Source organism: Archocentrus centrarchus, chromosome 1, assembly GCF_007364275.1.
Source record: "Archocentrus centrarchus isolate MPI-CPG fArcCen1 chromosome 1, fArcCen1, whole genome shotgun sequence".
Taxonomy (NCBI): domain Eukaryota; kingdom Metazoa; phylum Chordata; class Actinopteri; order Cichliformes; family Cichlidae; genus Archocentrus; species Archocentrus centrarchus.
Window position 1 is genome coordinate 26,903,597 of NC_044346.1, and position 24,969 is coordinate 26,928,565.

The window sequence follows — 24,969 nt, forward strand, 5'->3', positions numbered from 1 at the left end:
TACTGCACTGCAGTGGTTTGAATCATATTTATCTAATAGACTCCAATTTGTTCATGTAAATGGGGAGTCCACAGGGTTCTGTGCTAGGACCAATTTTATTTACAATATACATGCTTCCCTTAGGCAGTATTATTAGAAAGCTTTGCATAAATTTTCATTGTTATGCAGATGATACTCAGCTTTACCTATCAATGAAGCCAGATGTCACACATCAATTAGTTAAACTGCAGGAATGTCTTAAAGACTTTAAGGCCTGGATGACCTCTAATTTCCTGTCATGGTCCGGGGTCCGTTGGACCCTGTGTGTTTTTGGTTTGGCTTTAATTTATCTGTTCTGGGGATTTTCTTTTGTTGTGGGATTTGTTTATGTTTGATTTTCTAGTTCCTTGTGTTCCCCAGTGTTCAGTGTCAGGTCTGCATCTCTGTTCCCTTGAGTCACTTCCTGTTTTATTTTGACAGTCTCGTGTTCCCTGTGGTTTGTGTTTAGTTTTGCTTCCCCTTTGTCATTAGGTTCATTTGTTTCACCTGTTGTTCCCTGTTGTTTCCACTCTCCCTGATTTCCTTGTGTGTATTTAAGCCCTTAGTTTTTCTCTGTTCTTTGTTGTGTTGTTGTCATTGTTCCCCCTCTTGCTGTGTGTTTTTCACTTTTCTCCCAGGCTTCCAGTTTGTTTATGCCTTGGTTGAGATTTTGAGTTTTTTGTCTTTTGTATTATTTGAGTACCTGCAAATAAAGTAGTTTTAGATAAGTCTGCATTGCATCCTCCATTTGGGTCCACCCCCTCTCTGCACACAGACCCTGACCGCGACATTTCCTGCTTCTAAATTCAGATAAAACTGAAATTCTTGTGCTCGGCCCCACAAACCTTAGAAACATGGTGTCAAACCAGATAGTTACTCTGGATGGCATTACAAAGTAATGCCATCCAGAGTAAGTATCTGGGGAGAGGGCTGAGGGGAGAGAGACAGGACAAAAGACATGCTGTGGAAGAGAGCCAGAGATTAATAATAACTAATGATTAAATACAGACTGAAGTATAAATAAAGAAAAATATAATTTTATATTTTAGTTAATGTGTTGAGGGAAAAGTTGCTGTATTCTGGCAATTCAAATTCATATTGCTGATAAAAATGATTATTTTTAATCCTGATCATCCTGCGACTCAGACTGTGTCTTCAGTTTTGGCCCGACCACAGAGGCAGCTTTAGAAGAACCTGCCAGTTTGATAGACACAGTTGGTTCATCCTGTTTTTTGTATAGTATTTCTGTACTTACTATTTAACAGTTAAACATGCTTTGCTTTTATACTGTTTGTAAATTCTACATGTTTTTAATACAAAGCCAACTGTTGTACAGTTTGTTGTACATTTATTCAAATGTAAGCAGCAGAGAAATTTTGCAATGTTAAATATGCTTAAAAATCAAAATAAACTGTTGATTTCATTACACTAACCGATGTACTTTGTTTCTAAGCACAGTATACCCACTACAAAAATGTAGACTAAACCAATGCTTATCAACCTTTTTTATGCTTAATTTGGCAGATAATTTAGTAAATAGGATTTTTTTCCTTTTTTTTTAAATCACACAACTCTCAGTGGGCTATAGAGCTATATATTGTGTTTGAGGATGTTATCTGTACACTAATAATTTGGCGTGTAATGTGAATAAAATGAGAAGAAAGTTACTTGATATGCTTGAAGAACAAATGGTTGGAAGATATTTTGTTAAGGCCAAAATTACAAACATTGATCAAAGATCTTCAATTGCACAGCTGCAAACAGGAATCCATCTGTTTCTACATGAAGGTGGCAAATTTGAAAGAGAATGAATTACACTTTCTTTTGTACTGTCCTTATATTGATTGGTTAAGAATATCTGTGTTTAGTGAGAGGTCAAATCAAGTTGACATGTTTCTGAACATGCATACATGTTCAGAAACATGAAACAGAGAGCTTTAAATAAATCAGACTTACAGACTTTAAAGTAGTTGTTTTTGGCACATAAAATTCAAGATCCACCCAAATACCCAACATTAGAATCCATTTACCTCAGTAGTTTTATCCATTCTTGATATAAATAAGTACCAGTCAGTAGTTTGGACACACTCACTCATTCTGTCCAAACGTTTGGCTGGTACTGTATAATAAAACAGATTTAATTTCTAAAGCAATCCAACTTGGTAATGTTACACACAAAGATCATGCTCTTTCTAGTCATTGAATCAGTGTAGCAAAACTAAAAAATAGTCTCTTGCGTGCTATAATTCAGTATAATGTTATATTTTACACAGGGTTGGTACAACTGCAGACTGGCTGCTGTGAGTTGTTGGACTCCTGTGCATCTTTCAAGCTGGTTTTTGAAGGATATTACATGATTTAGGAGTGTTCATTGTATAAATACAGTCTCAAGACTCCTAAGTGTTTCATACAGCCCATTCAAAAACTTTTTTCAGTACTTTAAAATGTGTGAGTACATTTGTGTGTCACTATGTGATAAATGCTCTGAATAGAGGTGGATTGATTCATTTAACTTCCTGCCTATATGCTTGGCAAAAACACCTGGGAAAATGAATATTATCCAAGCCCATAAGCAATCACGATCAGGGAATGTGTAAAGGCTAAATTTATAGCATGGTACCAGACTGTTTGCAGGGAAACCTTTGATTTCCAGGCAAGAATTCATCACTGTTGTGTTAATGATGTGGAGGTGCTCCATGTGACCTGTACAATATACCGTGAGACATTTGTGAGTTGTACAGAGCACTATCCATTTAATGTATAAGTCCTACCACTAATTAATGTTTAAATCTTAAATATGATCAATCTATCTTTATTAATGGGCTACATACCACAGGCCTTTGGGCCTTTGGTGCATTTTTATGGCTTTTGGCCTTTAGGCTTTACCTTAGTGGCACCCAGCTATTTTAAAGACCACATATCACCCCAACCCCAGCACTTCGCTCTCAGACTGCTGGCTTACTTGTGGGTCCTAGGATACTTAAGAGCAGAATGGGATGCAGAGCCTTCAGCTTTCAGGACCCTCTTCTGTGGAACCAGTTTTCAGTTTTGATTTGGGAGACAGACACACTCTGTTTTTAAGATTAGGCTTAAAACTTTCCTTTTTGATAAAACTGGATCAGGTGACCTAAACCCTCCCTTAGTTATGCTACAATAGGACTAGGCTATTGGGGGATTCCCATTATGCACTGTTTCTTTTTTGTTTTTACTCCACTCTGCATTTAATCATTAGTTATTTTTAATCTCTGGCTCTCTTCCACAGCATGTCTTTTGTCCTGTCTCCCTCCCCTCACCCCCAACTCATCACGGCAGATGACTGCCCCTCCCTGAGCCTGGTTTTGCTGGAGGTTTCTTCCTGTCAAAAGGGAGTTTTTTCCATTCCCACTGTAGCCAAGTGCTTGCTCATTCGGACTGTTGGGTTTTCTCTGTAATTATTGAAGGGTCTTTACCTTTTAACATTAAAGCACCTTGAGGCAACTGCTATATAAATGCTATATAAATAAAATTGAAATGAAATAAAGTGAAATAATTATAGTAGAAAAACACAGCTCCCCTTGCTGGGGCTGCTAACAGTTACAGCTGTCTCATGCTGCCATGAAAACAAACTTAATTTTCAAATATCATGATGTGGTGTTGTCTGACTGTTTGTGTTTCCTGATTGTTTTTGATAAACTGTTGCCATTTCATGAAAAGGTCTGGATTTATTTTGATATTGACAACAATTACACAATACATTCAACAGTCTGGCTATGTATAATACTCTGTATAGTAACATTTAGACATAACAGACATACACAACACTATACCAAACAATCATATACTTTATAAGCATAAACAAATTAATTATGATACATAAAGCAAACCTGGTTTCTTTCCTGGCTCATAATTTCCTGGTTCTTAATTAATCTGTGTGTGAGAAAAACTTCACGTTAAGACAGGAAGGTATAGCAAAGCAGGAAAATGCTGTTGATGAAATGTTGCTGATTTGAGAGGAAGTTGTGCATTTCTTTGGGCGTCAGTGAAAAAACAGAAAAAAAAAAAGGAAGCTAGTCATGAATTATCTCTGTTGTTCATTTTATCATCACATGATTTTTGCATTACCTCAGCAGAATAAGTTTCTTCCTAAAGACAAATCTAAGATGGACCTAGCAAATGTACCTGATACCTCAGCCAGGAGTAAGTATTAAATTTAAGGTATCATTAAGGATTTCCATACTTTCTCTCAGTGTCATATATGTTGTTATTCTGGCTCAGAGTACAAGTTTGCAATGAAAAGCCCGCAATGGTGGACATTCTCAGAATCAGGTAGCGTGTTTTGTTTTGAAAGACAAACACTTGGGAAATAAACTGCATGTAAATTTAATCTTTTAAATCAGTAACAGTAATATGAGAAAATATTTCACAGTCTCTTCTTTCAAAGAACACAGTATTAGGCCTTGATGTGTGTGTCTGTTTGGTGTCTGCACACAGAAGCAAGACTCTGCAGACTGGTTGTTGTGAGCTTTGGACTTCTGTGTATTCTTCAAGCTACTCTCAACATTTCACTGCGACTGGGGTTTTGTGAGTACATCAATATTTTCTCTGTAATGTGACCTCAAATTCTCCACCTGAATAACGTAAGTTAATTTCACTTAAACTTAAAATAAATGAACCTTCATTCATATGGCACTCTATTATAACATAACATGTCACATCAATGCAGTTTATACAATAAGGCAGATATTACAGCATTGTAATGACTGGAAAAAAGAACATCTACTACTCTCTCACAGACAGGTTCAAGTGTTGGCACCGTGTGAAATTTGTGTAAGACAAAGTCATGTGGCGTAAGGTGAAGTTAAGTAACAAAGGAAATTTTTATTTGCTCTCACAGGCAGTTCAACAACATCAGATTTTGAGGTCATTATTAAAAATTTGACTGAAGAACAAAACAAGAGACTGAATATATTAGGTGAGTGTAATGCTGAAAATTATTATCATTACCATTATTGTTGTTGTTGCTGTTTTTATCTTTTTAAGCATAATTTTGAAGTTTCATTTTTACTGTCCTCTGCAGCTCATTATATCCAACAAGAGTGGAAATATTTCAGCCACAGTGTTTATTACATTTCATCTATTAAAAAATCCTGGAACGACAGTCGAGAGGACTGTTTGCAAAGGAATGCAGACCTTGTGATTATCAACAGCAGAGAGGAACAGGTACAGTATACTGTATATGAGAGCAAACTCTGTCTCTGAGACACATATGAACAAAAATGGAGAACTGAAAAGTGTGTTTTTATCATTGTTTATTTCTGTTACTGTAAATAAGACCTTCATGAGACAGTTTAAAAAACGGGCATGGATTGGACTGACCGACACAGAAAAAGAAGGGACATGGAAATGGGTGGATGGGACTCAACCAACAATAAGGTTTCACAGTTTGCTTTTTTTAATGATTCTTTAATAAATTAATGTTAGTAAATTGCTTTTTAAGGAAATGTGTAGGTGTAAATTCTTGTCCTCGTGTGCAGCTGCTGATTCAGTATGCTATGATTTCAGTGTGAATATAAAATGGCTATTTTTTGGTTTCAGCTACTGGGGCACCGACGAGCCCAACAGTGACAAAGGCCGTGATGAAGACTGTGGAGAGATACAGTTCTTTGAGAGAGAAAACTGCTGGAATGATACACCATGTGACACAGAAAAAGTCTGGATTTGTGAAAAGAATCTGACTTTGTAAGTAACCACAAAGAACTTTAAGAGCACAAATTGGCCCGGGCCTTTATATGTGGAGTTTGTTATGTTCTCCCAGATACTCCAGTTTCCTCCCACAGTCCAAAGACATGCAGTTTGCAGTTACTGGGGGTTGGTTAACTGGTCACTCTAAATTGCACGCGAGTGTGAATGGTTGTCTGTCTCTCTGTGTACAGGGTGTACCCTCCCTCTCGCCCTCTGTCAGCTGGGGTAGGCTCCAGCCCCCCTGTGACCCTGAACAGAATAAGCAGAACAGACTGGATGTCAAGGCCTACAGCCGAAGCTCAATTAGGGTATTAGACTGGGCCTTAAATACAGGGTTGATTGCCATCTAACAAGAATCAGATGTGCAGGGTTGCCCAGCTCTTCCCTCCGGTCCCTCCTCAGAGAGGAGGAGGAACTCCATAACACCTTCCTCCTGGAAAAGTAAGAAAGAGAGAGAGCCCACCACAGCAACAACAACACAGCATCCTGACAGTATTGTATTTTGTTTTCTTTGTTTTTTTTAAGCATACTTTAAGAAGTTTGTAGTGCAGTAAAAATCAGATAAGGGTAGCATGGCAGATGTTTACTCTGATTATGTAGGAGCAGGTAATAGATAATAAATACTGATTTGTAGTCAAGTTTATTTCTGTATCACATTCATATCAGCCTCAGTTGACTACAGTACTTTACAGGTTATACAAAATATACACTATACTTCACTAAATCAACAATAAATAACTACTTGTAAATAACTGAACATAAATTAATTGAGCTTATATAATATTATACTACAGTGTCTGTGTAGATTCTCAGTTATCCAGGTCATAGTAGTCTCTGGAGCTTGAAAAAGGCGACTGGACTTCTTTTTGTTTCTTGAAGACGTTTCACCTCTCATCCGAAAGGCTTCTTCAGTTCTCAACCAAATGGTGGAGAGACCCAGGTATTTAAACCCCTGTGGGCGTAGTCCCCTGGAGGTGGTTATGACCCTCTATTGATCATGTGCTTGAACACATGTGCCCAGGTGTGAAGAGGGCGTGGGTCATATTTAATCAGTGGTTTCAGTTGAAACCAATTTAGGACTCCGCTCCATTGTTTCCTGTGGCCTATTGAGGTCACTGGAACAAAGGTGTGAATGAGACGTGATCCCACAAGCAACTACAAGAAAAAAGTTGTTTGCTGCCTGCAACAACTTGAAAAGGAAAAAGCCATTGACCGCCCCACTTACTACCGCCTGTACCCTGGAGAAGCCACTCCATGCATTTATGGACTCCCAAAGATCCACAAAGAAGGAGTCCCACTTCGACCCATTATCAGCAGTATAAACTCGGTCACCTACAACATTTCCAAACACCTCGCCACCATCTTATCACCGCTTGTTGGCATCACACCCCACCACATTGAAAACTCTACAGATTTTACTAACAAGGTCCAGAATCTTGTACTGGATCCAGATGAAACCATGGTGTCCTTTGATGTGGTTTCACTTTTCACTTGCATACCTACAACTGAGGCAGTGGAGACCGTCAGAAGACGACTACAGGAAGACGATTCCTTACAGAACAGAACCAGCTTCACCCCAGATCAGATTTGTGCACTTTTAGATCTCTGCCTTACCACAACATATTTTAAATACAATGATGGATTCTACAGACAGAAGCATGGATGTGCCATGGGCTCCCCAGTGTCTCCCATTGTAGCCAACCTTTACATGGAGGAAGTGGAAAGTAAAGCTCTTGGTTCTTTCAAAGGGAAGGCACCTAGCCACTGGTACAGATATGTAGATGACACCTGGGTCAAAATCAAAACCCAAGAAGTAGAAGCCTTCACTCGTCACATTAACTCAGTGGATAAATACATACGTTTTACCAGGGAGGACACCAGAGATAACAAGTTACCATTCCTGGACTGTGCGGTGCTTATCGAGGAAGATGGAAGCCTCAACATTGAAGTTTACCGGAAGCCCACACACACAGACCAGTATCTCCTCTTTGACTCCCCCCCCCCTCTGGAACACAAACTTGGGGTGATCAGGACCCTACAACACCGTGCGGAAAGTGTTCCCTCTAAGGCAGAAGGGAAGCATAAGGAACACACACACATTAAGAAAGCCCTCAAAACATGCGGTTACCCCAACTGGGCCTTCATCAAATCAGCTAAGATGCACAGGAATGAAGGCCAAACACAAACTACAGAGAATGGGAAGGACAAGAGGAACAACATTGTCATCCCATATGTGTCAGGCTTGTCAGAGAAACTCAGAAGAATTTTCTCCAAGCATGACATCTCAGTATACTTCAAACCAAGTCACACCCTAAGACAAAAACTGGTTCATCCCAAGGACAAACCCGCCAAACACAAGATCAGCGATGTAGTGTATGCTGTTCAGTGCAGTGAAGAATGCTCGGACCTCTACATTGGTGAAACCAAACAGCCTCTTCACAAACGAATGGCACAACATAGAAGAGCCACCTCGACAGGACAAGATTCAGCAGTACATCTGCATCTGAAGGAAAAAGGGCACTCTTTTGAGGATGCCAATGTCCACATTTTGGACAGGGAAAACAGATGGTTTGAAAGAGGAGTGAAAGAAGCCATCTATGTCCACTGTGAACAACCATCATTGAACAGAGGAGGTGGATTACGTCACCAACTTTCCCCCGCTTACAGTGCTGTCCTGAGCTCCCTTCCCAGACGTCTCAACCCCCATTCACACCTTTGTTCCAGTGACCTCAATAGGCCACAGGAAACAATGGAGCGGAGTCCTAAATTGGTTTCAACTGAAACCACTGATTAAATATGACCCACGCCCTCTTCACACCTGGGCACATGTGTTCAAGCACATGATCAATAGAGGGTCATAACCACCTCCAGGGGACTACGCCCACAGGGGTTTAAATACCTGGGTCTCTCCACCATTTGGTTGAGAACTGAAGAAGCCTTTCGGATGAGAGGTGAAACGTCTTCAAGAAACAAAAAGAAGTCCAGTCGCCTTTTTCAAGCTCCAGAGATTATACTACAGTGTATTTCTAACTAACTAGGCAGCTCATTCTCTTTCTCGTTCTTTATAACACATTTTGGGGTCAACTTGAAAAAAAGGCAGATGTGGAAGGTAAAAGTGAGGTCAGAGGTCAAATGTGACATGATACTTGAATGATACTCTGACAGTGGACTCATCTCTGTTCTTGTCCTGTTGGACCTCAGTGCAGCTTTTGATACTGTTGACCATAACATTTTATTACAGAGATTAGAGCATACTATAGGTATTAAAGGTACTGCACTGCAGTGGTTTGAATCATATTTATCTCATAGACTCCAATTTGTTCATGTAAATGGGGAGTCTTCTTTATACACTAAGGTCAGTTATGGAGTTCCACAGGGTTCTGTGCTAGGACCAATTCTATTTACATTATACATGCTTCCCTTAGGCAGTATTATTAGAAAGCACTGCATCAATTTTCATTGTTATGCAGATGATACTCAGCTTTACCTATCAATGAAGCCAGATGACACACATCAATTAGTTAAACTGCAGGAATGTCTTAAAGACATTAAGGCCTGGATGACCTCTAATTTCCTGCTTCTAAATTCAGATAAAACTGAAATTCTTGTACTTGGCCCCACAAATCTTAGAAACATGGTGTCTAACCAGATATTTACTCTGGATGGCATTACTTTGGCCTCCAGTAACACTGTGAGAAATCTTGGAGTCATTTTTGACCAGGATATGTCCTTCAATGCACATATTAAACAAATATATAGGACCGCTTTTTTGCCTTTGTGCAATATTTCTAAAATTAGAAACATCCTTTCTCAGAGTGATGCTGAAAAGCTAATTCATGCATTTATTACTTCTAGGGTGGACTATTGTAATTCGTTACTATCCGGCTGTCCTAAAAGCTCCCTGAAAAGTCTTCAGCTGATCCAAAATGCTGCAGCTAGAGTACTGAGAGGGACTAGAAAGAGAGAGCATATTTCTCCCATATTGGCTTCTCTTCATTGGCTCCCTGTTAAATCTAGAATAGAATTTAAAATCCTTCTCCTCACATACAAGGTCTTGAATAATCAGGCACCATCTTATCTCAAAGACCTCATAGTACCATATCACCCCAACAGAGCACTTCGCTCTCAGACTGCTGGCTTACTTGTGGTTCCTAGGATACTTAAGAGTAGAATGGGAGGCAGAGCCTTCAGCTTTCAGGCGTCTCTTCTGTGGAACCAGCTTCCAGCTTGGATTCGGGAGACAGACACCCTCTCTATTTTTAAGATTAGGCTTAAAACTTTCCTTTTTGATCAAGCTTATAGTTAGGGCTGGATCAGGTGACCCTGAACCATCCCTTAGTTATGCTGCTATAGGCCTAGGCTGCTGGGGGGTTCCCACAATAGACTGTTTCTTTTCATTCACCTTATTTACTTTGTTTATACTCCACTCTACATTTAATCATTAATTGTTATTAATCTCTGGCTCTCTTCCACAGCATGTCTTTTTTCTCTCCCCTCAGCCCAACCGGTCGCGGCAGATGGCTGCCCCTCCCTGAGCCTGGTTCTGCTGGAGGTTTCTTCCTGTTAAAAGGGAGTTTTTCCTTCCCACTGTCGTCAAGTGCTGCTCATAGGGGGTCCTTTTTGACTGTTGGGTTTTCTCTGTATTATTGTAGGGTCTTTACCCACAATACAAAGCACCTTGAGGCGACTGTTTGTTGTGATTTGGTGCTATATAAATAAAATTGAATTGAATTGAAAACTATAATGTGATATTTAGAATCCCCATATACCAGTTTAATTTCCTAAATGTTGCCAATGCAAACAAAGGCAGTAGAATTTTAAGTTTTATAAAATATACTTCTGTCTCAGTGTGAATGGATTTTGCTGTAAGTTTGCACTTATCTGCTAAATATAATGATATTGCTTGACTGCTCTGACTGCTTGTATACAGTATCTTGGTGTTGTATAGTTATGAATAAACTGTATATAGCTCATGAAAAGGTCTGGGTTTAAAATTTTCTTATACATTTTAAATAATTTTTCTTTGAAATTACCATTTTACATGCAACATCTGGTTATGTTTAATGCTCTAAATAATGATGTAAACAGCCATACACATCATTATGACAGATAAACATATGCATGATTCACAAGCTTAAATAAATTAAAATAACCAAACCTATAAAGCAAAACTAATGTTTTCCCTGGTTCATAATTCTGTGTGAGAAACACTTCAAGTTACAACAGCAAGAGACAGCAAAGCATGAACATGCGATTAAAAAAATGCATTTTTAGGAAGTTGTGTGCACTTCTTTGGTTATTAGTGTCAAAACAGAAACAGGAAGCTGTTATCAGATAACTTAGTTCTTCACTTTTTTGTGTCGGCAGTGAAACACTGAATCACGTTTCCATCGTCCGTCAGTCCGTCATGCTTTCAGTATCTCAGTAATGGTGCAACATATTGGCTTCAGACTTGGAGGATAGATTCAAATTCACACAATAGATGCGTCTACAAAAAATCTCGCACAAGTACTAATCTCGGAAACCTCGTCCTGAAAGTCAAGGTCAAAGATCAAGTTTTTGTTGTGTTACCTGCCAAGAGGCAGGGAGACACTTAGGGATCACTTTTCCGTCATCTGTCTGTCCATCATGCTTTCAGTATCTCAGTAACCGTGCAACATATTGACTTCAAGCTTGGAAGATAGATGCACATTGAAAAGGACAACTGCAGAGCACAAGAACCATAACCCTAACTCCTCTTATACTGGTTTAATTACTGTCATCAATCTTTTCCATCATTTATTTGTCTTTCGGCTGTCATATCTCTGTATTTCCTATGTCAGATTTTTCTTGTATAAAAATATAGACAGTTCTATCCAGTACCTGTTGAAGAACAATTATTTACTGTAAAAATCTATTTATAAGCATTGACTGCTATGCTCAACACTTAATCACCTCCTTTCATACATATTATACAGTGTTACATATCTGGTAAAAATGTTACCAGAGAAACAGAATACACAGGAAAAACATACTGTTGCTAGCAGCATTTAAATACAAATCATCTACTTCATCACTAAAACTGCAATCAAGTGTTAAAGATGTTGCAGAGATAAAATAGAAAACTGTGTTGGTTATAGTACCTGTTTGAAAGTGGTAGTGAAAAGTGGAAAGGAAGAAGACATTTCCTCTTTAAAACCTGAAAAAATCAATAAAGGGTTCCACTCTCCCCCCTATTTATGAACATCAACCCATGATGTTTGAACATCTTGAAGTAGCAGCACAACACAACTGGGGGTAGAAGCAAAGGATGTGACAATACTTAGATATCTGTTTATAAATATAATGTCGGTGTTCATTTTTGACATTGGTAGGTCAAAAGGTGCTGTGCCCAAAATATTGATTATTCAAAATACTGTGTTCAAATGATGTGTTTGTTTCTTTTTATAGATATAAAATATACTGTACCTCTGTCTCAGTGTGTTTTGCCAGTTGTTGAGCCATTTACTTCGGGGAAGTCCCACATGTCTTCAGATGTAATTTCAGTTTATGCATATAATTTGAGAAACCTATGATAAATGCTAAGGCTTTATAAGAACTTTTTTGCCATTATCTGCAAACACAGATCTTGTTTGCTCAAAGTAGGTCAGCGCAAACAACACAATCGTTGTAACACATCAACTTCAGTATTTATGTCGACATTAAGTAATTGTTGGAAAAATACAGCTCCCCTTGCTGGGGCTGCTTCAATACATTCTCGCTCATCTCATGGTGCCATAAAAAAATATTAATTTGTAAATATCATGATGTGAGGTTGCCTGACTGCTCTGACTGCTTGTATTCAGTGTTAGTTTGTCATGAATAAACTATATCTCATGAAAACATCTGTATTGAATTTTTCTTATAAAAAATTATTACCTTATTTCATGCAACATCTAGTTATGCTTGCTAGAATGATGTAAACAGCCATAAACTGTATTACAACAGAAAAACAAGTAAATGATTCACAAGCTTAAACAAACTAATTTCCTTTCCTGGTTCACAATTAAATTCTATGTGAGAAACACAAGACAGGAAGCACTAGCAAAATAGGAAAATGTGTGACGAAAAACATTAGGAAGAGGTGTGCACATGTTGTTATCAGTGTCAAAAAGTGAAAAGGGAAAGCTGTTTGGAGATCAGTTCTGTTCCTCCTTTTCATTGAACATCTTTGTGGCACTCCAGTAAATTAGATTTCTTCTTAAAGACAAATCAGAGATGGATTATGAAAGTGTACCAGATATCTCAGCTGGGAGTAAGCAATTTTATTTTATTTTATTTTATTTTATTTTATTTTATTTTATTTTATTTTATTTTATGGATTTCCATTCTGTCTGTCTGTGTCATATATGCTCTTGTTTATTTTTATTTTTATTTTATGTTTATTTTTATTTTAGCTCAGAATATGATTTTCCAATGGAATTTCCAATGAAAGGTCCCTGTTGGTGGACAGAATCAGGTGGAGGGTTTTGATCAAAAACAAAGTTAATCTTTTCAGGGACAGTAACATGAAAAATGTTTTGCAGTCTCCTGTTTCGAAGAGCGCAGGATTAGGCCGTGCTGTTTCGCAAAGATGATTTTTGTATGTGTCTGTTTGATTCCTGCACACAGAAGCAAGACTCTGCAGACTGGTTGTTGTGAGCTTTGGACTTCTGTGTATTTTTCAAGCTACTCTCAACATTTCCCTGCGACTGTTTTTTTGTGAGTCCTTTTATATTTCTTTATTATGTGACCCCAAATTGGCCATCTGAATAATTTAAGAACAGAAATTAGAACAAATTATTATCTTTTTTAAAAATTGTGATGAATTCAATTCCATTTTAATAAATTTAATTATATTTTTTATTTCACACTCTGTTGTAATTGTCATTTCAAAGCAGTTTATACATTAAAGCCAAGACCTTACAGTGTCTTATAAGACTAGAATAAGTCATAAAATAAGAAGAAACATCCAGTGCTGCATTTCCAACCAGTTTAATTGTTGGCACCATATCAAATTGAATGTGATGTTATGTAATAATTTTGCTCTATTCTTGTCTTACTTTATAAGTCCTTTAATGCAAGTTAATAATGGTAAATTGACTATTTTTTGTAAAGCGCTTTATATACAATGTGGTTAGACTGTTGCTAATCTCTGGCTTGCTACTGAAAAGTTGGAGAGGGAAAGGTTGGCTTAAAAGCTGAAAAGAGACAGCAATTCATACTTATATGTCAAGAACTGAAGAAGCCTTTTGGAAGAGAGGTGAAACGTCTTCAAGAAACAAAAAGAAGTCCAATCGCCCTTTTTTTCATGCTCCAGAGACTGATATCATTAAAAGCGTTTTAAAAAAGACATTTAGGAGGCTTTTGTTTTGAAATCTGACATCTTGAGCCATGTAGATAAACTCCTATAAGCGAGGTTGCTTTTTTTAGATTTTTAAAATCTGAAAAAAACCTCTGACATATTTCTGTTGTTCAGTTTCTAAAAATAACTGGAAAATCCCACAAATTATTACTGTATGTTTTCAATGCAACAGAGCTGAAAGTAGGCCTCTTGGTATTTTTTGTCATAGCCAAGGGCTCTGAAGCAGGACACAAAACCGACTCTCTTTTAACCAAGTAGAAATTCAATGGGGGAATCCTGGGGACCACAACACCGGAGGCCACTTCTATTGGAGAGGGGAGAGAGGAGATAGTCCAAGGGATAATCAGAAGAGTCTTAATGTGCTGACTGAGATTGGTTCTTACTTGGAATTTCCTGAAGCTGGGCAGCTAAGAGAGTGACTAGGGTTCCACAGTTGAGAGGTGATGTTGGAGGGTAAACAGGCTGGTGAGTTCAGTGGGTGCTTTCTTTTCAATAATTTCATTCCTTAGAACACAAATGAGCTCGGAGGAGGCAGGTAAGTCTTATTTGGGGTGAAAATGTCCTTTAGCTGGCAAGAGAGAGCTTCTGATTAGTTTAAGAAGATCACTGAGAAACACAGGAGTCATGAGGAGCCTGATTACCATGACCAATCAATGACAATCTGGCAGAGAATGGAAGCTTGAATGGGTCCTAAACTACTGGTCCCTGACGAGATAATGACAGTCTGGTGTGAGACCCCACCAGCAGGAGGAGCCTAGAGCAGAGCCTATCCACCTTCAACTGAGAACCAAACGTCCTGGGAACCAGCCCAGGACCATGACATTTTCATAAATGTAATTACTATGCTTTTTCACAGTGAAATAGCTGAATAAATTAAACTAACTGAAATGCAAAGGTTGACACATTTACTTAGGTTAACTGTAATAACAAAGAACTGTTTCTTTGCTCTCATAGACAGTTCTGATACAGAGGCTATTGTGAAATCCTTGACTGAAGAAGGAGACACACTGAAAAGGAGGTTGAATAATTTTAGTGAGTATGATGCTGAAAATTAATGGGGGGGTTTTTTGTTTTGTTTTGTTTTGTTTTGTTTTCTGTTATCTTGGTCGTTGTTTAATTATTTCTGTACAAGAAAACTTTTATGGTACCATTTTTGTTTTGTTTTTTTAACAGATCTCTATACCCAACAAGGATGGGTGTATTTCAGGGGCAGTTTCTATTACTTTTCCTCAATTAAAAAATCCTGGAATGACAGTAGAGAGGACTGTCTGCAAAGAGGCGCAGACCTGGTGATTATCAGCAGCAGAGAGGAACAGGTACAATGTTTGAGAGTGAAATCTGTCTGCAAGAATATAACCAAAAAAAAAAAAAATGGATTATGCAAGATGACTAAGATGTACTTCCTTGTTTCTTTAAACCAGAACTTGATAAGACAGTTCAGAGGGTACACATGGATTGGAATGACTGACACAGAGGAAGAGGGGACGTGGAAGTGGGTGGATGGGACTTTGCTGGACAAAAGGTTCATATATTCTCTTTTTAATTTAAAGTAAAAATAACTAATAATGTGATAATAGTATTTAACAGTTTCTGTTTATTTTACTTCAACCCACAGCTAATTTGAAGAATTTTGTTTATAAGTTGCTGATGTGCCTCTCTGATTTCATGTTAAAAGCTGATTCTTTAGTTTCAGGTACTGGCACACTGGGGAGCCCAACAACTATAACGGCCTAGAGGAAGACTGTGGAGAAATCAAGCTCGTTGAAGATGAAAACAAATGGAATGACATAGAATGTAATACCGAAAACTTTTGGATCTGTGAAAAGATGGTGGATTTGTAACTGACCACCAGAGTACCATTTGATAAGCCACAGGGAAAGTAACTCAGTAATCAGTATGCATAAGTTCCAACACATATGAACATGACCTTTTGGTTCTCATTAACAGGTAGAAACAAGCTGATCTCTTTTGGATTTTTCTCTTGCAAGGGATAAAAAATGCTTTTGTTCTGATATAAATTGAATATAAAAGTAAGGGGAGAAGGGGATAAAGAGCCATTGTAGTAATGCACAACTAATAACAGGAAATATGTTGCTTTTGCCACATTTGGCATGTTTGTGTAAATCTCCCTTCTTGCAGGTGTGCAGAAACCAACATAGGTTAGAAGTACTGTTACGTTTTTTGTTTTGTTTTTTTTTTGTTTTTTTGGAAGAACGGAAAAATAAAACATCTGACTGAGAAAAGAAGATGGTTGTATGGTGGGCTGTATAACTCAGCAGCCACTGTGTACTGAAGAAATTTAAGCTACAGTCACCATTTTTAAACTAAAAGGCAGTATAGTTGCTAAATATCCAATTGAGCTTTATTTCTTTGTAATGAATTAATGTAATTATAATTTATTGCTCAGATAATAATAATACAAGTATACTTTTATGTATTGTTTTACTGTCAGTCATTTACTGAAAAATTAAACTTCTCACTGTAGCTCATCAGTGCTACAATGCTCGTCATGTAATCGGTGTCAAGCTGTGTTGCAGCATATTTCAGCATCTTATAGCACATATAGAACCCAGTTTTCAGTGGTTAGCACTGTCACCTCAGATGAAATTGGTGAACTCATTCAGAACTGACCACAGGTGTGTATGTTTGAGCATATGCTTGTCTGTCTCTCTGTGTTAGACCTGTGACTGACTGGAGAGACAGTCAGGGGAGAGACAGGAGAAAAGACATGCTATGGAAGAGAGCAAGAGATTAATAATAACTGATGGTTAAATGCAGAGTGGGGTATAAACAGAGTGAAAAGAGGTGAATGAAAAAGGAACACTCAGTGCATCATGGGAGACCCACCACCACCAGCAGCAGGGTCACCTGATCCAGCCCTAATTATAAGCATGATTGGAGCTGCCGTCACAGAAGAGGGGCCTGAAAGCTGGAAGCTTTGCTTCCCTTTCTACTCTTTACATATTGTGATGTCTTTAATGTAAAGACATTAAGTTAAGAAATCAGTTCATAGTTAATTAATAAATAGGTTTAATTCATTGTAAATCAGTTTTAAGAAGTGTTCTGAGAAATTATCAGAGTGAGATATTTGTATGTTGCTTTTTCTTTATGGTGACTGTTGGAGTAGGAGTGGTGCTCTTATCACAATAGTACATCTTTGACGTCTTTTTCTCCAACGGTAAAAAGTCAAGCTATCTTCGTGTTAAATGTGCTCTTTACGCTTGTTCCTTGGGAAACGTTTGTCTTTGTGAGTATCCGTGAATGTTCAAGCACATCAATTTAAGTTTATATGCCGAAATAATTATAAAATAGAATTTATATATGTGTGTTTTTAGTTTCCGAAGTGTTCCGAATGTAGCACAGTATATATTTGTAACAGTTTGTAATTCATTGTTCTTCTTATTTCTGTATTTTTAGTTACAAAGAAAAAAGAAAGATATTAAAAGAGAACCTCCATTAGATACAAGAAAAGCCAGCCTTGTGTGGAGCTATCTTCATTTTGTTCGCTGGCTGTCTAGCAGCACACTGGCTCACATGTTGTGAGGACAGCACACATATCCTAAGAACCACAAGTAAGCCAGCTGTCTGTTGGGGTGATCTGGCTTCATAACTGGCTTCAGCATTTATGTGGACTTTGAGTAATAATTAGAAAAATGCAGCTCCCCTTGCTGGGGCTGCTTACATTCACCCTTGTCTTGTGGTGCCATAAAAACACCATTAATTTGTAAAAATCATGTGAGGTTGCCTGACTGCTTGTATTCAGTGTCAAATTGTTATGAATAGACTGTATAGCTCACGAAAAGGTCTGGATCTCATTCTTATAAACAGCTGTTATCATATTAAATGCAACATCTCGTTATGTTTAATCCTCTGTAACACAATATAGATAGCCATATACAGCATTACAAGAAAAAGGTTGAAAATAACCATTCAATAACACTTCAAGTTAAGAGAGGAAGATGGTAAAACAGGAAAATGTGTGATAGAAAGAGGCCTTATTTCTGTCTTTGGTTATTAGTATCAAACACATGAAGAGGAAGCTGTTAACAGATGAATTAGTGGTTCCATTTTTTCATTATTGTTACATGCTTTTATGTACCCCAGTAAAAAAAGGTATGTCCTTAAAGACAAATTTGAGATGGACTATGAAAATGTACTTGATACTTGAGCCAGGAGTAAGTAACAAACACTGGAAACATTGTAAAAATGTCCATACAGTCTATTTGTCATGATCCTGGGCCGGTGGCCCAGTGCTTTGTGTTCTTTTGGTTATGTTTTGTTATCTCTGATTATGTTTATTTGGTTTCTCTCATGTGGGTCTTCAGTTGGTTATGGGTTTGTGCTTAGTCTGCATTTGTGTCTTTGTTTACTTCCTGTTTTAGTTTGATAGTTTAGTACTCCCTGTGTGTCCTGTCTAGTTTTGCTTCCCTTGTTTATTAGGTAGATTCTGTTCACCTGTGCCCTGTGTTCCCCAGCTGTTTCTTGTTACCCACCATTACCTTCTGTATGTATTAAGCCCCTGAGTTTGCTTTGTTCTTTGTCGTGTCCTTGTCGTCTCTGTATGGGCAGTGTCGTCTGCACTGCCTGCTGTGTGCGCCACGTTTCATGCCATGTCCATAGTTATGCTTATGTTCAAGTTTAGTTTTGTGTATTGCTGGCACCCGCCCAGACCTTTTTGTTAAATAAAGTTCCAAGCTAAAGTACGCTTTGCCTCTGAGTCCTGCACTGGGGTCCTCTGCCTTGCCTGCACCAGTGAAACGTGACACTATTAGTGTCATATATATATATATATATATATATATATATATATAGTTCTCTTATATATTATAGTTTACAATAAACATGTCTACCATGGCAGACATCTTTTTTTTTTTCATAATGAAATGAATACTTCAAAAAAGGAAAGAAAAGTAATTGAAAAATAAATTATACAGATGTGGACACAATTGTTGGTATCCTTCCTTTAAAGAAAGAAAAAAACCACAATGGTCACTGAAATAACTCAAAACTGACTAAAGGAATAATAAAGATTTACTGAAAATTAACTAATGAAAATCAGACATTGCTTTTGAATTATGGTTCAACAGAATTATAAAAAATAAAACTAACGAAACTGGCCTGGACAAAAATTATGGTACCCTTAATATTTTGTTGCACACCCTTATGAAGCAGTCACTTCAATCAAGCGATTTCTCTAACTCCCAATGAGACTTCTGCACCTGTCGACAGGTGTTTTTTGGCCTGTTCCTCATGAACAAATTACTCCAGCTGTCTCAGGTTTTAAGGGTGCGTTCTCCAGACTGCATGTCTCATTGTTTAAACTCTGCACATAAATAAGAAAACTACATTTTTCTGCTGCTGACTAGGACATGAGATACAACCTCAAGAGACAATTTAAGTTTCCAGAGGAGATTACCATCTTGACTCTCAGACCAGACATAGTCCTGTGATCCAGAACATCTAAGCAAGTGGTGCTTCTTGAGCTAACTGTTCCTTGTGAGGAGAGAGTGACAGGATACACACAAGAGGAAGCCTGGAAAATACCAAACCCTGAGGATTCCCTGGGCAATCTCTCTGGATTTCACTGTCCAGTCTTGGTATTAAAGGTCACAGCAGAAGACAGCTTGTGGTTAACTTCATAAAACGAGCCAAACCAGCATCAAGGTGGTTATGGTTGAAGCGCTGTAGGCACTGGAACAACCCACCCAGCAGAGAGATAATATATTTGAGCAGCAGCTGTGGAACCTGATGGGGTGAGGGCGCTCCCCCAGGATGCTGGGGTTGGCTGTTAAGCCTTCTGGAGGTGTTGTGGGTTATTGATGAAACACTGGTGAAGGAGGGTACCCACCCGATGACCAAAAGAAAGCCCCAAGGGCCCACACCATAATGTTTGCTCACGCTTGTGAAGCAAGTGTGGCTATCACCCCCAAGGCAGCGCCTGGGACAAGACCTAGCCATTGACGGGATAGAGATCTGATTGTATTTCAGATTTGATTGTTTATTGATTATTTTACAGTCATGTGAAAAGGAAAGTTTTCACAGGACTTGATGCAGTCCTGTGAAAAACTAAATACACCTTCACTGGCATCTGCTCCTAAATACATAGGAATTAAGAGATTAAGTAGCAGCCAGGTGCTGCAAATCAAATGCACTTAATTAACTCATCATCAGTAAGTGTGAGCACCTCTATAAAAGCAGAAGTTTTGGCAGTTTGGTGGTCTGGAACATTCAGGTGTGTGTGTTAACACAATGCTGCAATCTTCCCAGGAGCTGACGTCCCAGCAATGACCCCCACAGTGTCATACCATGCAATGCAAAAAACCCAAGAGCTACATCAGACTCTACAGGCCTCAGTTGTCATGTTAAATGTTCAAATTCATGACAGTAGAAGTAAGTAGTGCTTGTCAGGAGAAAGACTCTTGAACATGGCAGCACAGCTCAAGTTTGCAAAGCTGAAAATGAAGCTGAACAAAAACCACAAGATTTCCAGTAAAATGTCCTTTGGATAGATGAGATCAAAGTGGAGATTTTTGGCCATAATGGACAGCATCACATTTGGCAAACTAAATGCAATATATCAGCACAAACACCACCAGCTGTCGAGCATGGTGGTGCAAGGTGATGATTTGTTCTTATTCTGCAGCCATGGGACCTGGGCACCATGCAGTCAATGAGTCACCATGAACTCCTCTGTATACCAAAGTATTCTTGAGTCAAATGTGAGGCCATCTATCGAACAACTAAAGCTTGGCTGAAACTGGGTTGTATAACAGGACAGTGATCCCAAGCGTATCGGTAAATCTGCAACAGAGTGGCTGAAAAAGAAAAGAGGCAAAGTATTGCAATGGCCCAGTCAAAGTCCAGACCTCAACCTGAATGAAATGCTGTGGTCAGGCTTTAAGAGAGCTGTGCATAAATGAATGATCACAAACCTCAATGAACTCTTGAGACCTATTACTTCACATTATTGCTGCTAAAGGCAGGTCTGCAAGTTACTGAAACTTGAGGTGTATTGGTTCTTTCTGCCTAGACTGCTGTGACAATTTCTGTCTTAAAATCTGTGTAAGAAGTCAGAAAAGGGGCACGTGTGGGCGTTTCAGCATTTTGAGGAACAGAGGGTTTTGTTTTTGTGGGGTTTTTTGTGTGTTTTTGTGTTTTTTGTTTTTTTTTTTAAGCAGATTTTTTTTAAGCAGTGCCAAAAAGAGGAAGTGGGATAAAGAGCAAACAGTTTGTGGATTAGTTCAGAATTTCATTGTGTGAGGATACTTCTTGTCTTATCCTGATAAAATAAAGCAGAGCCTGAGATGGACTATGTAAATGTACCTGATACACCAGCCAGGAGTAAGTATCTTAAAGGACTGGAAAAATCGTTTTTAAAAATTCTATATGATGTTTTATTCCAGCTCAAAATGAGTTTGAAAAACAAAGTAGGCCATGGTGGGCATTGTCAGAATCAGCTGAAGGGATTTGTTTGTTCATTTGTTGGCAGTAATATGAAAAATGTTTCACAGTCTCTCGTTTCGAGGAACTACTAAACATTTTGCTGTTTAGTAAAGATGATTTTGTGTGTGTTTGTTTGATTCCTGCACACAGAAGGAAAACTGTGCAGACTGGTCGTTGTGAGCCTTGGACTTCTGTGTATTCTTCAGGTTATTCTCAGCATTTCCCTGCGACTAGCACTTTGTGAGTCCTCTTTATTTTCTCTGTAATGTGACCTCAGCTTCTCCATCTGAATAATGTAAGAACAGAAATTACAAAGAATTTACATCATCACTTGAAAAATTGTGAGCAACACAACTTCATTGAAGTTTATTCAGATAGCACTCTTTTATAACATCTGACCTCTCGAAGCAGTTTACTTACTAAGATCAAGACCTCACATTATTATATCAGACTGGAATCATTCATAACATAATTAGACACACCCACAGCTGTCTTCCCCCTCAGTTTAAGTGTTGGCTCAAATATCAAGGTTGTGTAAATTACCTGTCATGAGGCCCTTTAATGTAAACTATGGTATTACTGTATAATTTCTTTACTACAAACTGTCTATGAAATAAACAAATAAACTAAAGTCATCTGCATATTTTAACCAACAGTAACAACAAATTGTTTATTTGCTCATACACACCAGACTCTAAGACCGCTAAAAATTTGACTGAAGAAGAAAACTCACTGAAGAGGAAGTTGAATGTCTTTGGTGAGTATGACGCTGGAAACTAAAAATCAAATCTTTAATAATAGCCTATATTATTAATAGTAGTATTATTGTTGTTGTTGTTTCTGTTATAGCTGCATTATTTAACTACATGGAAATTTTTATCTTTTTATGTTTATATTTTGAACAGATCTCTATACCCAACAAGGATGGGTGTATTTCGGTGGCAGTTTTTATTACATTTCCCCTTTTAAAAAATCTTGGAGTGACAGCAGAGAGGACTGCCTGCAAAGAGGTGCAGACCTGGTGATTATCAGCAGCAGAGAAGAACAGGTACAGTATGTGAGAGAGTGAAATCGATCTGCAAGTATATAAACAAAAATATCAAACTGAATCATGTAAGATGACTGAGATGCATTTTCTTTTATTGCAAACAAGAACTTCATCAGACAGTTCAGAGGGTACATATGGATCGGACTGACTGACACAGAGGAAGAGGGGACGTGGAAGTGGGTGGATGGGACTGTGCTGAACAAAAGGTTCATAAATTATCCTTTTAATTTAAATTAATAATTGCTAATAATAAAATGCTGCAGCCATCAGTGGCAGCACAGCATCCTCAATGCATAAAGCACTTTAAATGCACTTGATTGAATTATTGCTTTTGATTTTTTGTGATAGTAAGACAATTACCTGTTACTCAGTGAGTGGATATCTGTAACTGAATATCTCTGTGTGTAGCAGGATCTCATCTTGTGCACTTTAGATCCTGTAATGCTGTACCACTTGATTTTTGTCAATATCTGGGGATTATCGACAAAATTTAATGTTCATGTTTGGACTGAGATTTCTTTAAATATTTTTGAATTTCGTTTATTTACCAGTGATCGCTTATTTCACTAATGTGGAACTTCACAGCTAATCTGATGACCTTGTCCTTCCTTTGTTTATAAGTAGCTGATATGCAACTCCAATTTTATGTAAAGGTGGTTCTTTACTTTCAGATTCTGGGAAACTGGGGAACCCAACACCTTTGGAGGCACAGATGAAGACTGTGGAGAAGTTAAACCCAGAGAAGAGGAAAACAACTGGAATGACACACACTGTGAAAATGAAAACTATTGGATCTGTGAGAAGATAGTGGACCTGTAATTAACTATCAAAGTGGCAGGGAAAGTGTCTCATCATACGCACGTGTTATCATATTTTGTCTTGATAGACCTTTCTAATCAGTTATGAGCCATTTATGGGAAAACCTTTGTCTTGCCAGGTTGTGGAAAAAGCTTCTTCAGATTGATATTTTGTGTCTTTTGCATCAGCTCTTTAATTCCTTTGGGAGAGACCTCTAAAGGTACGTCTGACATTTGAGGGAAAAAAGGTGGTGCTGAATGTCTCGTTGAAAATCCCTTTTTTTTTTTTAAAATCACTGTTTAACATAATGTCTATGTTTTTATGATATCCTTACTAACACACAGAGTTTCACTAACTGTTGATATGCAACCATTAAAACAGTTCAAATGTAGGGAACACCAATACGATAAATGAGACTTTCTGTTATATGTGAAGTTAATAAGTTAAATATTTTGGTCTTGATATTTTTGCTTTAACAGGGCAAACTGTTGCAAACTATTAAAGAATACTTCTATATTGCTGTTTGATAATAATGCAGCCTTAAATGTTAATAGGCCATCTTTCACATTATACTTCTAAGTCCTGTTATCATCTTACTATAAATACAAAATAAAGGTTTATGTAGCTGTGTACAATAGTAAGCAGCCATGGTTTGCAAGCATTAAGAAACTGATTAAGAAACTGTAACATTTTTTTTTCTTTTTATCTGTGTATTTTGATTGCTTCACCAGCTAGTTTGAACCTTTGAAAAAAAAAAATTGCATTAATACAGATAACTTTATCTGAATGCTTCACGTTCACGTTCACGTTCAAGATTTTAATACTGTGACACAATCTGGCAAAAGGAGTCACAGGGGCAAATTCTTAGCCTAATAACATATGAATCAGTGCCCATTTCCGGGTTCACGGGATGTTCTTAGCAACAAGGCATAGCTGGCTCTTACGCGCTACCAGTGATGTCATTAGTAAAATTACTTTGCATATTAAATATGCAAAGTAACACTTCACATATTTGCATATGTTGCAATTTCAAGGTTATTTATTGGTGTTTGTGAATTCTAACATTACAGATGTTCATTAATATTATATTGCATTAAGCTGCACAGCCTTTGCCTCTATGTTGACAGTACAGTCTTAAAACCTGAGATATAACACAGTTCCTGTTCCTGTGCAGATGCTGAAATGATTAAAACTCTGAAACACACATTTACGGGTGATATGGGTGGTTTACGACAGCTCTGTAAAGTTTTTACACAGATATCATGCACAAGTTCCTAAATAACCTTTTTAATCAACGCCTCTGCTGTTTATTCTTGAGATAAAAAATAAAACTTCACACCTACTCCCGCGGAGGAGTGAACTGTAACTGACAAATTGAGAAATCCGAAGTGTGATTTTTTTTTTTTTTTAAATATTTACACGTTGACTGAATCTATGACGGGGTTTTTTTCTCCACACTTTAATTATAAATTGAGTTTTTAATCTAGTTAGGAACTTCTTCAATGTGCCAGCCCATAAGGCTTAGGTTCACTGTGTGGTATTTTCCTTGTAGTTGTTTAGTTTGATTTTGATTTCCTTT

General features: G+C 37.8%; 2 protein-coding genes across 2 annotated transcripts; both read left to right on the forward strand.

Moving 5' to 3' along the window:
* Positions 1-4,096: 4,096 nt before the first annotated feature.
* LOC115778218 (C-type lectin domain family 4 member F-like) lies at positions 4,097-15,942 on the forward strand. Its single transcript, XM_030726284.1, has 11 exons — positions 4,097-4,194; positions 4,489-4,578; positions 4,892-4,969; positions 5,075-5,217; positions 5,330-5,430; positions 5,593-5,736; positions 5,931-6,047; positions 14,611-14,636; positions 15,275-15,417; positions 15,523-15,623; positions 15,795-15,942. Exons 1-11 carry the CDS (start codon positions 4,104-4,106, stop codon positions 15,940-15,942), a joined length of 1,182 nt encoding a protein of 393 aa, XP_030582144.1. The 5' UTR covers positions 4,097-4,103.
* Positions 15,943-21,311: 5,369 nt separating this feature from the next.
* On the forward strand, positions 21,312-24,711 carry LOC115788184 (CD209 antigen-like protein A). Its single transcript, XM_030741129.1, has 6 exons — positions 21,312-21,442; positions 21,695-21,784; positions 22,236-22,301; positions 22,450-22,592; positions 22,698-22,798; positions 23,264-24,711. Exons 1-6 carry the CDS (start codon positions 21,406-21,408, stop codon positions 23,409-23,411), a joined length of 585 nt encoding a protein of 194 aa, XP_030596989.1. The 5' UTR covers positions 21,312-21,405; the 3' UTR covers positions 23,412-24,711.
* Positions 24,712-24,969: the final 258 nt, after the last annotated feature.